General features: G+C 35.0%; 1 protein-coding gene across 1 annotated transcript; it reads left to right on the plus strand.

Moving 5' to 3' along the window:
* Positions 1-123: 123 nt before the first annotated feature.
* Positions 124-17,522, plus strand: LOC120591211 (rho guanine nucleotide exchange factor 38-like; the record flags this gene model as incomplete). Its single annotated transcript, XM_039848819.1, has 5 exons — positions 124-459; positions 7,031-7,174; positions 7,964-8,162; positions 8,307-8,566; positions 17,227-17,522. Coding segments are annotated over 5 exons (1,125 nt in total), but the record flags the coding sequence as incomplete, so codon positions are not given.
* Positions 17,523-18,179: the final 657 nt, after the last annotated feature.

Here is an 18,179-nt window from a genome sequence, read left to right on the forward strand (position 1 = left end):
AATGACCACATCCCTTTTAACTTGGCTAGATACTTTTCTGTCTCCCGCTGTGCTGCTGCAGGGACTAAGTAAGCCCACTGATAACAGCACTGGACATGGTATTGTTCATTCCTCGCTCTGTGACGAGATTGTTTTCTCTTTTGGCAGGTAGCTCATTTACAGAAACTCGTCCTGACACCCCTGTCAGCCCTGCTGTCCCTGTTCCCAGGGCCTCAGAAGCTCATCCAGAAACGCTATGACAAACTGCTGGACTACAACAGCTACCTGCAGCGAGAGGCAGGAGATGAGTCGAACTTGGCCAAAAAGGAATATGAGGCCCTCAACGCCCAGCTTGTGGAAGAGCTCCAGGTGTTCAACCAGGCTGCACGGAAGATTCTGTCCAACTGCCTGTGCAGTTTCATCACCCTCCTCAGGGACCTGATGCTCGTAGCACAGCAGCTTTACTCCACAGTGCAGCCGGTAAGCACAGCTCCAGCACCTGGCCACCTCGGCCTACAGGATCTGTCAGAAACCATACCCATGCAAAACAAGCCTGTCAGTGTGCGCGAGTGTACTGCGTATGTGCGTGTGTGTGTGTGTGTGTGGTTTCCACTTTAACTGAAGCCTGTCAGTCTTCTGCTCTCCACCACAGGAAGCTAAAAGTTTCGTAGTTTGGGTTTGCTATAACTTCCACACTGTAGTTCTCTTTGGAGATTCCCTTTCAAACACCAAACCCTTCAGCTTTGCTCCACTCATTGGTGGGACCAACGTTGCGCCACCTGCCTGATGCTGTGTTGAAGCTGATCAATTTATATTTTGTGTTCTCTTCCCATTTTACAGTTTTTAAATTGATAGGCCTGAGTAAGATGTGGATCCCAAAAGGAAGACACATCAGTGTAATGACAGAAGTAGAATAACTGTCTAATGTCTTCATTTCGCTTTTGTTTTTTCCAAGGAAGAGAAGTCGTGTGTGTGTGTCTCATTTAGCCTTTCATTAAGATACGGTTTTATAATTATTTCTTGAAAAGTAAGAAGGACATTTACAACCTATTATCAGCTTAAAATCAGCTTGGTTTCTTGGCCCTTCGTTTCAAGTGTATTAGTTCTCACTCAGCTGATTAGATATTTAATGGGCAACATTTAGAGGAAAACAAATTTCCCCTACTTTATTTTTTACTGTGTCTCTAACTTTTAACTTATTCTTTGAATTATTTTAAGTTGAATAAACAATTGCTAACTTACACGGTTCAAAAGGCAAAACTATATAAAAATGTATAAGCAGTCATATACCTGCCTCTGTCGCCTGACCATCCCATCTCCTGCTCCCACCCCTACGGTTATTAGTTTATTTTTATTTACTTAGGCCTCCTTTGCATCGGTAAAAGTAAATGCAAAAAGTATATGTTGTTATTCCCTACACAAAACTAGCATATTATAGCACCCTTCTGCAACTTGCTTTTTATCATCCGTGTCAGCACACAGAGAGCTGCCTCATTCCTTTTACAGCTTCATACTAGTCTACTGCATAGCTATCTGATACTGTATTACCAGCCCTATGTGGGGGTAAAAACTTTATTGAGAAATAATTCATATACCATAAAGTCAACCTATTGAAAGTTTTTTGTATATTCATCAGAGTCGTACAACCATCACTGTGGTCAGTCTTAGAACATTGTTGTCACACCCCCTAAAACCCTGTACCATTAGCAAGGACTCCACATTTCCCCCTAACTTCCACGGCCCAAGGAAACCACCAATCCATTTTCTGTCTCTACAGATATGCCTATTCTGGACATTGGTATAAACAGAATTATACAATATAAGAACCACATATAAATAGAATTTATACAATATGTGGCTCTTATACTCAGCACAATATTTTCAAGGCCTATCCATGTTTCAGTATGTTTCAGTACATAATTCTTTTTATTGCCAAATAATATCCCATTGTATGGATAAGCCACATTTTGTTTATCCATTCGGCAGTTGATGAACATTTGGGTTATTTCCACTTTTTGGCTATTATGAGTAATGCTGCTATGCATATTCAAGTTCTTACTGGATGCATGTTTTCATTTTTCTCGGGTATATACCTAGGAGTTGAATTTCTAGATGTGAGAGTTCCAATTTCCTCACATCTGTCTTCTTTATTATAGCATCCTAGTGGGTGCGAACTGATATCTCATTGTGGTTTTGATTTGTATTCTTCTGATCAGTCACATATTTTTAAGCTTTTTAAACTGAAGTATTACTTATAAGATTATATACACTAAAGTGCATCAGTCTGAAGTGTGTATCTCAAAGAACCTTTGCATGTATGTACATCTGTGTAACCACCATGCAGATCTAGACCTAAGCCCTTTCCAGGGTCCCATTAACGTTACTCATGACCACTCCCAGGCTACTGTCCCCCACAGGTAACCAGCTTTCTGATTATATTACCACAGACTGATTTGCCTGGTTTGTATTTCATATAAACGAAATCATACAATATGTATTCTTTTATGTGTTAACCTGTTCCTATTGGTGGATATTTAGATAATTTCCAACCTTTTTCGATTACAAATAGTGCCAGAGTCTTTTTAGACATGGACAGATGTATAGTTAGATTTCTAGAAGTGGCATCTCTAAGTCAAAGGGTAAACGCACATGTATCTCGCTAGTATTGCCTGGCTCCCTCGTTAAGGGTTGTGCCATTTTGTATTCCCGCCTGAAACATATGAGAGTGTTGATTTCTCTGCATTTTTGCCAATCTGATAGGTTCAAGTATAAATTTAATTTGTATTTCTCTACTAATTACTAGAGGTTGAACATCTTCCCATTTTGAAAGTTATTTCTATTTCTCTCCTTGTGAGCCAGCTTTTCATGTCTTTTGCCCTTTCTTCTGTTGAGTTGGTGGTCTTCCCTGCCTCCTCAGTTTCTAGAAGCAACAAATATACTAGTCAGATGAGACTTATGTCTGAGATGTAAATTGAGAATATTTTCCCCAGTTTACCATTTGTGTTTGGACTTTGTGGTACTTTTGTTGTTGCTGTCATGCAGAAGTTTGTTTTTTTTTAATGTAATAAAATTTATTAATCTTTCATTGTATGATTTCTAGATTTTTGAGTTATAATTAGAAAGGACTTCCATGCCTGGAGGCTCCATAAATTCACCCGTATTTCCTCTAGTGCATTTATGGTTTCATATTTTCATAATTTTTATTTAAATCTTTGATCAATGTAGATTTTATTCTGGTTCATGATGTGAAATATGGATGCAACTTTATTTTTTCCAAATGGCCATCCAGTTGCTTCAACACTATTTATAAAAAAGTTACTCATTTTTGTTCTTATATTTTTCTCAATGAAACTCATTTAATTTGCAATTTCTTTGGGAAATTTTATTCTGAGGTCTATAGAAAGAGATTTGTGCGTCCCATATGGTGGAAGGCAGGTTCATAAGTTCACAGTAAAGTTGAGCCTTGGTAAGAATTTACCAATCATAAAAGACATGTGATTTTAGGTACCTTTGACCCCCATTCTGAGTTATAGAATTTTTAAAGATGTCTTCAGTTCCTGTTTTATATTATCTAAATATCTTTCACATTGCAGTCCATAATGGAACAAGGGCAAAGTGTATTTTGTTTTTGACAAATTGATAATGCCCTAAAGCAAAAGGCATTTTTAGAGATATTAATCCTTATTCAAATGATTTTATTATATATTTTATATGTCCTATATATATATTTAAACTTTTTGAGATAATTATGGATTCATGAGCATTCGTAAGAAGTGATGCAGAGATCCCATATGCCCTGAATGCAGTTTTCCCAGTGATGACATCTTGCATAACTCTATAGGTTTCTGAAAGGCAGAATTAAACAATGGTTAGAGAACAGACTTTGGCACTAGAATACCTTGTTCTAATACCCACTCATCACCATATTATTTTGGGCAAATTAATTTATCCCTATCTCAATAATTTTCTCATATAAATAAAATGAGGATAATAAAGTTATATAATTTTTAAGCTTGTGGTAAGAATAGTTATAGGAATGTGTAGAGAGAGTTTACTGGAGAGGGTTACCTGATGGGAGCTGTGCCTACAAGTCAATACTACAGAAAGGAAACTAAGGAAATAAATACAGTTAACCCTTGAACAACATGGATTTGAACTATCAGGGTCCACTTAAATGCAGATTTTTTTTTCTGATAAATACTGTAAATGTATTTTCTCTTTCTTATTATTTCCTTAATAAAATTTTTTTCCTTTGGTTAACTTCATTTTAAAAATACAGTATATAATATATATATAACATACAAAATATGTTAATCAACTGTTTATGTTATCAGTTAGGTTCCCAGTCAACAGCAGGCTATTATTAGTTAAGTTTTGGGAGAGTCAATAGTTATATGCAGATTTTTAACTGCGCTGGGTGGGAGTTGGGTGCCTCTAATCCCTGTATTATTCAAGGGTCAGCTGTATCCTTATTTCACTTTCTTTCGATCATTCTGATTTCCTGTGGATGCTTTTCATTGACTGAATCCAGCTGGAAGCCAGAGCATAAGGAAACTGTTGATACATTCTGTATTGATCAGCCTCCCAGAGCACAAAGCAGGATGGAAAAAGAAAGAGAATAAATTTGAAGAAGAAACCAAAAGATATTCAGCGCACGAGTGAACGCTGGTTAGAGTTCAGCTACACACTATGACAACTTTTCTTTCATATGTAGCTTCTTGGTTTTCTCTAAAGTTAATAATGTGTTTTTTCTTTTATCAGTAGCTTAATTTTATTTGTCTAGAGTTATCTGCCAGTTTGCTAAATCACCTCTTAAGACATTCAGATGTATGAGGTATTCTATTAATTATGTCTCTCTCTCAGAGCTTTCTGACCCAGTCCAATCTGAACTGGTTGCCCTTTTTATCTGATAACCCACAGTAATCTTGGGATCACACTTTGTCACCATTCTGGGGAATTCCTTCACCTCTCTTCTGTGTGGAATCTCACATTTCTTTATCTCATGTTGATTTCTTTCTTGCTTTATGCTTGTATTTGAGGAAACTTATTTTTGAGTAGCTTTTTGAAAAAGAAAAATTGGAAAGAATAATTTGGAAACCTCGAATATCAGAAAATGTCTTTATACTATCATCACATTTAAGTTATAGTGTGGGTGGGTGTAAAATTTAAGTTTTTCTTTTTGAATTTGAAGGCATCCTATTGTTCCATGTCTTCCAGCTTCCAATGTTTCTGTTGAGAACTCTGAGGTCTGGTTAGTATGTACTTCTCCCATTCTATCTCATTCTGAAAGCTTATGGAATTTTCTTACTGTCTTAGCCAGTCTGAAATTTAATGATGTACCTTTGTGTGTTGGACACTTGGTGGGATCCTTTCGACATGAAAATTTATGTCTTCTACTTCTAAAAACTTTCACTGATGATTTTACTTTCTTCCTTTTTCTCTCTTTTCTCTTTCTGAACCTCCTGGGTTGTTCTAATTTTGTTATATTTTCTTATTTTCTATCTCTTTGTTGTTTTTCTCTACTTCCTAAGAAATTATTCTAACTTAATATTCAAACCCATCTTTTGATTTATTTTTTTTGCTCTCATAATTTTAATTTTCCAGTTTTTTATTTCCTTACAATTTAGACAAGTTGCTTTGCTTTTCATCAGACTTTCTTTCATGTTAGAGGTATGCCTTAGATGTCTGATATACTTGATTATTCATTGCTGATAAAGCATAGGAAACTAATTGGCAGCATTGAGCACATAGGCAAGAGTTGAAAGCTCTGAGCTTCATTATTGTGCAGAGTAATTTGACTATAATTTCACTTGGGAACACCTGATAATAGCATCTATAGGTCTTTCCTTTTGGGCTGCTCAGAATCTCCAAAGATGACTCTTCGAATCTTCTGCTCAGAGGGATACAATTGACTGCTAGACCTGCTTGGTGGGGTCTCTGAGTCCAGTGTATATCCTGTCACTTAATTACCCTCTTTCTAATAAGGGTTCTCAACCCCTCCCCAGTCTGGAGACTGTTTTATCATTTACAGAGAAGAAAACTTTATTTTCTGCCAAGGTGGGGAAGAGGCAATCACCAAGCTTTACTGAAATGCGAAAGAATCTGGGGATCTAACTGCTTCAAAACAGTTCCAGTTGTCTCTAACTGCATAACAAATTACAACAAATGTGGTGGTATGAAACAACCAATAGTAATTTATTATTACTATCTCTCATGGTTCTGGGGGTTCACGGGGCTCAAGCCCTATTTTCATGTCTCTCATGAAGTTGCAGTCACATAAGAACTGGGGCTGGAGTCATCTCAGAGACTTCCTTAAGTCCCTTGTTTGAGCTTGGTAATAGGTTGATGATGGATGACTCAAACAGCTGGAGACTTAGAATAGCTGGGGCTCCATAGATCTCCCCTCCCTCCTCTCTGATCTTTCAACTTGGTATTTCAATATAGTGGTCACAGTACAGCTCAACTTCTTCTATGGTCATGAAGGCCTCCTGGGAATGAGTATCCTAAGAGAAACCAGCAGACACTGCATGGTCTTTTTTAGCCCAAACTTGAAAGTCAGATAGTATCACTTCCATTGTTCTATTTATTTCAACATTCTACTCACTGAAGTGATCAGAAAGGCCCACCCAGTTCTGAGGAGAGCGGACATGGTCTCCATCTCTTGATAAGAAACATGTTAAAGAATTTGCTGCTTTGTTTTAAAACCATCAAGCATTGACTCTTAATCAATGCTTCTTGTTTTAGCCTTTTTCCCCTTCCCATTATCCCACCCCAGGACACTGGAGGTGACTGCTGCCGCCAATTCCTGAGCCTTATTTTTTTTTTGTCTTTTTATTAGGCTTGAACCTTTAAAAAATTATCCCTGTCATTTTAATGGGGTTTCCTGAGACAGCAATTTCGATCGTTTTTATCTAGAAGTTCTAACGTTGGCCTAATTTTTTTGTTATGGAGCTTTTACTTTCTCAGCTGTTCTTTACCGCTCTACTAAATTCAATATCTAATATGGTTAAGTAGTTGTCTGAGAACAATTCTGTATTATTTCTGCCTATAGGGACCACTGTTGGTTTCAAACATCTCTGAAATTCAGAATCAAGTACTAGAAGAATTTCAAAATCTTCATTTTGTAAAGGATAACAGTGCCACCTTTATTGAGAGGAAACTTAGTTTTGAAAAGAAGAAGTATGTGCAAATTCTGGTGAGTTTGGCAGCATTCATGACAACGACTATCATTTATTTGCCTTGTTCAAATCATAGTATATTATTTTCCATATCACTTATCTCATTCTAATATCCTATAATTTACTTGCTTATTATATGTAGTTCCTTGTCCATTTCTACCATCTATATTATAAACTCTGGAAAGTTATAGATATTTTTCTGCTTTGTACATGATGTATCCCAAGCAACTAAAACGGTGCCTGACACAAGGTAGGCACTGTGTAAATATCTGTTGAATGAATGAATAGAAGTTTATAGGGTAAAATCGTATATTTCAAACATTTCACTTTTCTAGATAAAGAATCAGAGCCACTAAGTGGCTTTCTCAATCACTTAGTGACAGAACTGGGATGGAGTCCAGGCTTCTGGACTTCTGCCTGATTTACTGATATTATTTCCCAGAAAAATATTTAATTTACTTAGTTAGATATTATTTATCAAGTGCATAATATGCAAGGGATTGTCTTCAGTATGGCGAAGAATTAAAAACTTGTTCAACATCCAAGAGAGATTAGAACCTCTACCTTCTTCTCAGTTGAATTTTTTTCTTCTCTACAATACTGCCCTCATGTGCTAACTAGAGAATTTTTCACTGTATAACTCAGTTGGCTATTTCACAATAATAATCCAATCTATGCCTCAACATAGAAATCCATGTGTGGCTTCAACATTTAAAAAAACTCCAGAGAAGAAATATTTATCAACTCAGTGAGGATTTTATTATACATCTACCTAAACCAAAATTTCTCCTTACTTCTTCTCCCAGCCAGAAGTGCCACGTCAAACTGACACTCACCGGGCCAAGCTTCTGTCTACATACGGTACAGAGGAACTCTACCAAGCTAAGCGCAAGTGCAATGCTACACAAGAAAATGACATCAATCTTCTGGAAGGGGAGTTAGTGGCTGTGATGGAACAGAAGGATCCATTGGGGAGTACGAGCAGGTGGCTTGTTGACACAGGAAGTAAGTTTTTTGCTTAAGATGTACAGAACTATCACCTTTCTTCTGGTTGAGATTTCTCAGGGGCCTCTATGTGCTTCTCTAAACACAAATGTTTGGAAAGTGTATACAAATGACCTTGTTTCTCCTTTTTTTATTCCTATCCAGTTATAAAAGGATATGTGTATTCTTCCTTTCTAAAACCCTACAATCCAGCAAAAGTACAGAAGGTGGATGCTGAGAACAGGCTCTGTGATGATGATTTTGATAACATCAGCCTCTTTGTATCTTCACGGCCAGCTAGCGATAGTGTCACAGGTACCCCGGAAGGTAGCATAAGTGATAGCAGCTCATCTCTTAGTGGCACATGTGGAAAGTTTGAAGCAAACGGCACTGATGTTGACAGTTTTCAAGAGGTAGATGAACAGGTAAGAATTCGATCCTTGATGTAAAAATGCTTGGCTAGTCAAATCATGAAAAATATTCTCTCTAATGGTGCTCTTTCTTACTGTAAGACGTGGTGGAAGAGTATCAGCTTTGATGTCAAGGAGACCTACCTCCATTAGCACTTACTCTCTGTATATCTTTTTGCAAGGAATTTCATTTTCTGAGCCTGTTTCTTCAAATGAGAAGAGGATAATAATTCTTACTGTGCCAAGTTGATGCGAGGGTTAGAGATAATGTGTATATGTAGAGTACCCAGCACAGAGCAGACACAATAAATAATAGCTGTTACTATTACTACCCTACTGTGAAAGAGTGAGGATAGTCTTTTTATACACCCCCATCACAGAAAAACAGCTTATACCGAACAGATTGCCACCATCAGTAGCATGGGGAAAATTGTCCCTCCTTCCTCTGAGAGCAATATCTTGATTGAATTTATCTATGAATTGGCCACTTTTAATCTTATATAATGACATATGCTACATACTGAAATTTTTAAGAGCTATGTTTCCTCACTGCACCAATTCAAAGGCTATTGGAATAATCCTTTCAGAAAATGGTAACTATAATGTAGGTTTCTTTTTGCTGCCTCAGATAGTTTCAATATATTTAACTGTTAATCCTCAAGCAGCGACCAACTATTTTCTTTAACTTACTTTTTTTTAGTGGCTTTTTATTAATTTCTTTTAAATAAGAGAAATACATGTTATTTGTAAACAATAAATAGTAGAAAGATATATATCTTTATTTAAAAGTAAAGGTCTTTATTCCCTCTCTAGTCTTTCTCTCCAGAGATAATATTCAGACACTGTGCATATACAAACATATATATGAGTGAGAACATATGTGTTACATATTTTTTCACTTAGCAATGTATCTTAGATTCAACAGTACCTAAATATTGACCTCTTCTTTAAAAAAAATTCTGTTTCATTTTGTAGATATATCGTACTTTATGTAACTATTAATAATAGCCATTTAGAATATTTTTAAAAATGTCATGCAATATTTCAGCCATATCATTGTTCATATATTTTTTTGCATGTATATAAGTATATATGTATAATGTATATAGGGCAAATTCCTAAAAATATTGGTGTGTCAAAGGATATATAAATTTAAAGTGTTGATAGACATTGCCACACTGCTCTTCAAAAATATTTTATCTATTCAATTTCTTTCATCAATATATTGATTACTTTCTAATTCATGACTGATACTTAAAAAAAATAGCTTTATTAAGGTCCTGTTTACATATCATAAAATTTATTCATTTAAGTATATAGTTCAATGACTTTTAGTATACTAAGTTGTGTAACCATTACCCGAATCTAGTTTTAGAACACTTCCTTCACCCTAAAACATCCTTTGAATTGTTTGAAGTCACTCCTCTTTTCCACTTTCAGCCCCAGGACATCATTAGTCTACTTTCTTTCTCCATAGATTTGCCTTTTTTGAATATTTAGCATTAATGGAATCATACAGTATGCAGTGTTTTGTGCTAGCTTCTTTCACTTAGAAGTTTTTCAAAGTGGCTGCTCCATTTTACATACCCAACAGCAATGTATGAGGATTGTGGGCTATAGTTTCTCCACATCCTTGCTTTATTGTCTTTTTTATTATAGCCATCTTAATGGGAATGACGTGGTGTCTCATTGTGGATTAAATTTGCATTTCTTTAATGACTAATGCTGTTGAGTAACTTTCATGTACTTATTGGCTATTTCTGTAACTTCTTTGGTAAAATGTCTTTTCAAATATTCACCCGTTTTAAAATTTGGTCATTTGCCTCCTTATTATCCAGTTGTAAGAGTTCCTTATATAGTCTAGATGTAGTTCTTTATCAGATATATAATTTGTAAATATTTTCTCCCAGTCATAACTGATTCTTAACTCATCTGGACATTACTATGAGTTCTTAGCACTTTCCCGTCCTGAGGTTTCAAAAGATGATTTTCTATTATTTGTTTATTCTATTAGTTTATTCAGATTTTCTATAAGACAATACTACAATGCCAATTGATAAATGAATTTTGGTCAGGAAATATAGATAACTGATTAAATGCCCTGACAGAATTTCCTTAACCCAATAACCTAAAAAGAAAAAACTTTGAGGACCAAATTTGTCAAGATACCTTAAACCTGGCTTGATGTTGAGTTCTAGTTCTTACTTGGCTTTGTGGGGACTTCTGGAGTAAGTTCTGCATTTAGGTTCATTTGGCATGGGATTCATAGTCTAAAACTACATCTAGTTCCTACTAGCTGCTACTGCAAAGCAATCCTCTGACTAATCTTATCAGTATGTATCATGTGAATTAGGTCCACTAGAAGTTTCCATTACTGACAAGAAAAAATGAGATAATTTTATTTTGCTCAACATCAAAAGTATATTCATGGTATCTCTCCATAAAGTTCTATTTGTTCTCTTTTTCCTCCAAGTTTGGAACCAATTAAAAATAGACCCTGGTGTCAGGAATATAAATATAAGCAGTATTACTAATACAGCTGGATTAGAAGTACAGCTTACATGTGGCCACTTAGGACCCCCTATCCCTTCCCTCTGAGTTGAAATAGCCCAGTCCAAAGGGCCGGTTTCTCCTGTATTTGGACAAAGTCTGCCCAGTAAAGTTAATACAAGTTGAGGTTGCACCTGTTGAAAATCCTAGTATGAGGAAGAGAAGTAAAGGCTGCATAGGAATATTTCTATTAATGTCTTAATCGCAGCCAGTAAAGAACCGGCCAATGCTTTTCAGACTCTGCTAATAATGCACTTACTGTTCACCCCTTAGAAACTGAGGAAAACCCTTATATGAATCTTCCTAATCCTTTCCAGAGGGCTACTGTTTTCATTCTATTGGCTCTTGGAAAGTGTGTGAAGATGAAAATGTTTAACCCCCCATATCTGTAGTCTGACAGTCTAAGAAGACAAAACACTAGAGAGGTCCCTATAAGGTGGGAGTAAATTGTATCATTGTGAACAGGGAGACTACATTGCCTGCTGTACTATACATATTCGAGGTTCCTTACAAAGCAAGGCTATTTAGACTTTTGTTCTTGATTTTATTTTATTATCAAGAACATCAACTGGTAATGGTTTAATGGGATGCCACTTTGGGTCACCATTTCTTTCTCTATCCTTTCCTACTGTGGCAGCAACACTTGTTTTTGCTTTCCTCCAGAAGTGCAGTAGCACGTTGGCCAGGGGCATTGCAGGCTGTCACCTAGCCTTATCGATGGTTGTAGTGGACCCTGATAAGACAGATGGATGGGTAGCCTTAGCATATACCTGGTATTCAGAGAGCATCTTTGGGGCCTAAAAATCAATCATAAATAGGAAAGTTCTGTTTGTCTTAAGACTGGTGGCTCTGTGACTTTTTTTACTCTAAAGCTGTTTTTAACCTAGAAGAACTCAAAGAATCAAAAGGGTCTATAAATTGAACTTGAGAGGTTTCATGAATTCTCTTAAATATGTTGGAAAGTTTATGCTTATGTGCATAACTATGGTAAAAGTAGTCCCTAACTTTCACCAAATTTTCCAAGGGACGGTCTGTTTTAAAATGTTAGAAACCACTGCTCTAGAGGCTTAACTTTCTTACCTACTCTTCCACCCAAGCAAGAAGAAAGACTTGGCAAAAGAGCCTCCATTTTCTAGAATGGTTATAGTGGCTCGGAAGTCTTATAGGTGGGGTGAAAATATAACTTATTATCTATAATGGAACACTTTTGTTAATGAAAAAGATTGCTCACTGGATGAGACACTGTGACAGATATATTGGGAGATATGGTCAATATACTTCATGGAGCCTCAGAACCAATCTACTTAGAATCCTCAATGCACATCCCATGCAGAAACCATGGACTTTCTCTGAATGTTTTAGAAGCTCTCTTGAATTACGATTCAGAGCCTTTGTAAAATAATGGGGATAAGCTAATGGATATTCACAATCTGGCAGTACTGATTTATAAGAAACTTAATTTTTAACTTCTTTACTCACTACTTTATGATATATCTAAAACCATAACAAAAGCAATCAAATATGCCTTCCAATTGTAATGTATTCTCTCCTTTTGTTCATTGAATAGTAATGGCATGATCTGTATTAGCTTTCTATACTGCGTAACAAATTATCACAAAGTGGCTTAAAACAATACAGATTTGTTATCTTACCACATCCATGGTCAGAAGTCCAGGCACAGCTCAGCGGGGTTCTCTGCTTAATATCTCATATAGCTGCAATCTAGACTTTTGCTGGGCTGTGCTCTCTTTGGAACTTGGGGTTCTCTTCCAAGTTTGTGGTTGTTGGAAGAATTCAGTGCCAGTAGGACTGAGGCTTCCATTTGCTTGCTGGCCATCAGCAGAGGATCACTTTCAACACCTAGAGGCTGCTCACAGATCCTTGCATGTGGTGGTCTGTATAGTATTTCACAGCATGGTTCTTCGCCTCTTCAAGGCCAGCAGGTGAGCATCTATCTAAATTCAAATCTCTCCCTTCAGAGAAAGCTTAGACTCTCTTTTAAAGGGCTCCCTGATTGTGTTGGGCTACTCAGGATAATCTTTGACTAACTCAAAAGTCAACTTATTAAGGACCTTATTAGGCACTTCTGCAAAATCCCTTTACCTTTGCCATATAATGTAACCTAATCACAGAAGTGAATTCCCAACATATTCACAAAGGAGATTATATAAAACATGTTTAATGGGAGGTGGTAATCTTGGGTTCCATCTTAGAATTCTGCTACACAGTCTCTAAGATGCCTTGTGTGGCAAGCTGGATGTTGGGCTAATGTGAAGCAATCTGTGGTACTTCTCAAAGAAAACTGGGTTTAATAATGGCTAAAAACCAGTTTTAGAGGGAAGTTCAATATCTGAGAATTAATGCTTTGTCCCCACCCCCCCATATAAATAATACTGAGAACATAATTTTTGACTTCTAAAAATTTAGTTGTTTTTGCTGCCAATCCTAACTTCATTGTCTGGTCCTTCACTTTTACATTTTCAGCTATTTATGATACTAACGCTATATGTCAGGTACGTCATTGTTTAGAAAGTGCTTCAAAAGTCAGAAAGCTGTAACATAATGTATTTAAGTAGTCATTAAAATGATGCTTTAGAGAGTTTTAATGACATGAAGAGATTTTTAAATATATTTTGAAGTGAAAAAAGCAAGTTGCAAAAATTATGTGTACTATAATTACATGTTTATTACCATTTTAGGTAGATAGGTAGAAAAAAAGATAAGGGAAGGAAGAAAGGAGGGAAGGAAGAAAAGGAAGGAGAAAGGAAGGGAAGGAGGAGGAAAAGATATTAATAGCAATTGGGTGATTTTTTTTCCTTACCTTTATCTAAAATTGTTTCTTTATAAAAATTACTTGTGTAATAACTCTACATCATTGTTAACTGAAGAACATGAAAGCTTGCTCCAGGAAGAGAGAAGAATGAGCATTTGTTATGTAATATAACTATTTTGACTTCCTGAGTTATATATAATACTATAAATGCTTGTTTATGGCTTTTTAGTTGTGGAAAGGAATATTAAAATATATTATGATTTTTGTTGTTGCTAATTAGAGAACTGGGATGAAAACAACAATAGGAAATTTAGTAAAGACAGATAACGTGGCTCACTAAGGGAGGGATAACTAAATGCACAAATACAGAATAAGAAACGGCTGAATTGGGAAAGATTTGGTGGTTATAAACTGGGTAAAAAATTAGGTACGAATCAATAATACAATAATATAGAGTGTTATAAAAAAAGTAAATGCTGTAGAGAACAAAATTGAATTCATAGAGTATTGTATATGGAATCAGCCAGAGCTTTACAAAGAAGCAACCAATAAAATGTATTTTAATAAATGCCAAGGAAAAAGAGAAAAGAATCAGATTATGACTTAAATTAATAAAATTTTAATAATGTGTCTGGACCGAAACATAGTGACATTGAAAGTTTGAAAGATATATCCTGAAATAATTAAAATATTCAAAAAAATAAATCCTTTAGCTCTTAAATCCATAACAGGTTGAAAATGTCAAACTTGTGGTCTAACATTATCAACTGTTGTCTCTTTAAAAGTACCTGTCTTATGTTAAATGGAGGTATAAACATATAAAAACTGAAAAATGCTCCTCCTAATTTTGGACCATGATCATCTAAAGTATTGAAAGTATATAATTTTATACTTTAAATTTACAATTTTATGAGAATCTATATTTAGCATTTAAAATATAAGCTCTGCTATAATTAGACCAAATAGATCTAAGTATAAGATTTTATAGTCTCCTTGAGAGAATATATGCTAAAGTGAAAGACCACCAGTTGATCCTTGAACAATACTGGTTTGAACTGTGTGTTTCTACTTATATGTGGATTTTTTCCAATAAATACAGTAAGTGTATTTACTCTTCCTTATGATTTTCTTAACATTTTTTCTCTAGCTTACTTTATTGTAAGAATACAGTACATATAACATATAACATATAAAATATGTGTTAATTGCCTGTATATGTTATCAGTAAGGCTTCTAGTCAATAATAGGCTATTAGTAGTTAAGTTTTGGGGGGTTGAAAGTTATATGTTCCCATGTTATTCAAGGATCATCTGTGTTTAGGAATCATATTAGTAGGTAATTTAACCTGCTAAAAACCTATAGCTGCATTGGAAAAGCATATATATTAAGTATAAAAACTACAAAAGATGGCTAGCCAACTGCTAATGTGGGCTCTTACAGATTATTTCAGAAGCTGTATTATGGTACTATTCTTGACTGCTTTTGTAAACCAAATCCTCCACTTTGCTCTTGTGGATCTATTCAATGTCTTCACTCTCTAACAACAAAAACAGTGGCAACAACGTACTAGAGAGTCCAGTCCCTTTCCACAATAATATATTCTGCACATCCTTGCTAGAACAAGTTTGTTTCCTTAAGTGGTATAAAAAATCAACCAAGCACAGGATTTGAAGTTAAAATATATGGTCCTAGCAGCACCAACTAGCTCTGTGATTAAGAGTGTGTTATTTCTCTAAGTTACAACTCATAGGGTTGTTGATTAATAAAGCATATTTGACATGTAAACTGTCATGAGTGCCATAATAGGTGATTATTGCTGCCACTCTACTGTTTAAAAATTTATGGTACTTTTTTGTTTTCTCTTTACTTTTTAAAATTTCAAAATAATCTTTGTCCAACAATTTGCCTCATATGTATTTTACACAAGATGATTCCTTATATATTCTTGTATAATATCTGAGCCTTTCAGCTTAACTTTCAAGTCAAATCAACATATATTTGAATTTCTACTGTGCTATGGTGTAGTGAATGTAGAAAAATTGAAATGTGGTTCCTCTCCTTGAGGTGGAGCTCATGCTAGAATTGTTGAGATGATACACAAATCAATGGTATCAGAGTTTCATTGAAAGTTAGATAACAGTTCAAGATCTAAAGAACAACTTAAACTGTAACTATAGCCCCCTCTCCACATTGCCTGGTCTCTTTTCCTGCTCAACAAAGTCAACTTAATTCTCATTATTTCCTTTTTACACTGACCCTCAATTTTGAAAGTTAATCAGCTTGCCTTTCCCATATTTCGTTTTCACGTATTCATTTCTGTACCTTTGAATATGATATATATCCACCCCTTTTAACAACTTTGTCACCTATAAAACATTACTTATCCCCCAAACCAGCTCACAATTAGCTGATATATCACTTTCACATATTGGGTATTTTTTTGTTTTGGTTTTTTTGTGTGTGTGCCCTTTTTTTTTTTAACATTTTTTTTTCTTCCTGCTAACTGGGTTACAAGTTCTCTGATGACAGTCTGGCACTTAATAGATACTTAATAAATTATAATTAAATAAGTGAATCAATGTCATCAGTTGTTTAATTTTATACCATAACTAAATATTTTTATTAACAGTCTTATGATTTTAGTGGAAGAAGGACTAAACACTTATTTAGGGACTTAAGCATATACTAATTTTGAAGTGTTCTTTCGAGGTTACAGAAAAATTCTTTTGACTCTATTATGTTTTACTAGTTTCTTCTAGGACACTTAAAATATTTTAAATATTATAAATTTAATATATTGTCATTATAAAGTTTTGGAAAATAAGGAAATAAGTAAAAATGAAAATTGCCTCTAATTCCGCCAAAGAGACCAACAATATTAGACTTATATTGTACTTCTGCTCTTTTTTTTGCTTACTATTTTATCATAATCATTTTCCCATGTTATTTGCAATTTTGACTACAAAGTTCCACTTCCCTCCCACTTTTCACATTATAAATGGGTATCGCAGTAACATTATTTTGCAAAAATCTGTCGATGTTCTTATTTCTGTAGAAGAGATTCTTATTGCTATTATGGAATCAAAAGTAATTAACATTAAAAAAATTATTCAAAACTGCCAAATTGCCTTCAAGCACAAACAGTTTAGATGCCTCCCAACAGAATGTCTATTTCACTCTATTCTTATCTGAACCGTAGTTAGCAAAATAAATCCAGCACAAGGAGTTAGGGAATAAGAAAACTAGCATTAAAAGAAAGCTAGCATTCCTGCTAAAAGCTTGGAAACCTTTATTGTGTTTGTCAACATTTTTAGGTTCTGTTTTTAATAATATCATTTGCTTCTTTGTCTAGATTTTCTATGCAGTTCATGCCTTTCAAGCACGGAGCGACCATGAACTCAGCCTTCAGGAATACCAAAGAGTTCATATACTTAGATTTTGTGACCTAAGTGGCAATAAAGAGTGGTGGTTAGCTGAAGCTCAAGGGCAGAAGGGATATGTGCCAGCTAACTATCTTGGGAAGATGACTTATGCGTGAGAAAATAAGCCTTTTGACTTTTATTTTCTGGCAAGTTGTTGATTGACTGCCTCATAAAACTGACATTACAATGTCAGCCCAGAAATCAAGAATCCTCCAGACTACATGAACTGATATTATATCAGATTTTAACAAGATTATTTCAAAATGTATTATGAAGAATACATGTTGAAGGAAACACTAAATAGAGACAGCAAAACAAAGAGCCCAAGCTCCAACCATCAACTACTTAAAAGTGGAGCTTTCTTGGAAGGGTAAGTGTGTTCTTTACCATCATCAAAGGTTGGATCTAATGATGAGGGTTTTTTTTTTTTTTCAATTTTCTGTATTTTATTTTTCTGTATTATGTATTTTGCCTCAAAAATGTTTTTTCTTTCATGTCTCCCTCTTGCACATGCATGCACATATTTACATACACACATATACACCACATATATTATATGGTTTACATATATATATATATATGTGTACTATATAGTATAGATTATACATACATACACATGAACCACAGAGTGCACTAAATACACATAAGTATAGGAACTGGTTAATAATAGTCAACTAGAAGTCTGAAGTGGGGCTTCTCTTTAATAATACAATTTGAATGAAAAAAAAACTGAAAAACAGTATGTGATGCATACGACATGCTAGACATTGTTCTAAATGCTTTATATGTGGTAATTTATTTGGTACTTATAACATTATGAGAAAACTGTGGCCAAAAGAGGTGAATTTAGCCCGTCACTTGCTAATAAATGATAGGGCGGGGG

The sequence above is a fragment of the Pteropus medius genome, unplaced genomic scaffold (assembly GCF_902729225.1).
Source record: "Pteropus medius unplaced genomic scaffold, Ma_sr-lr_union100, whole genome shotgun sequence".
Classification (NCBI taxonomy): domain Eukaryota; kingdom Metazoa; phylum Chordata; class Mammalia; order Chiroptera; family Pteropodidae; genus Pteropus; species Pteropus medius.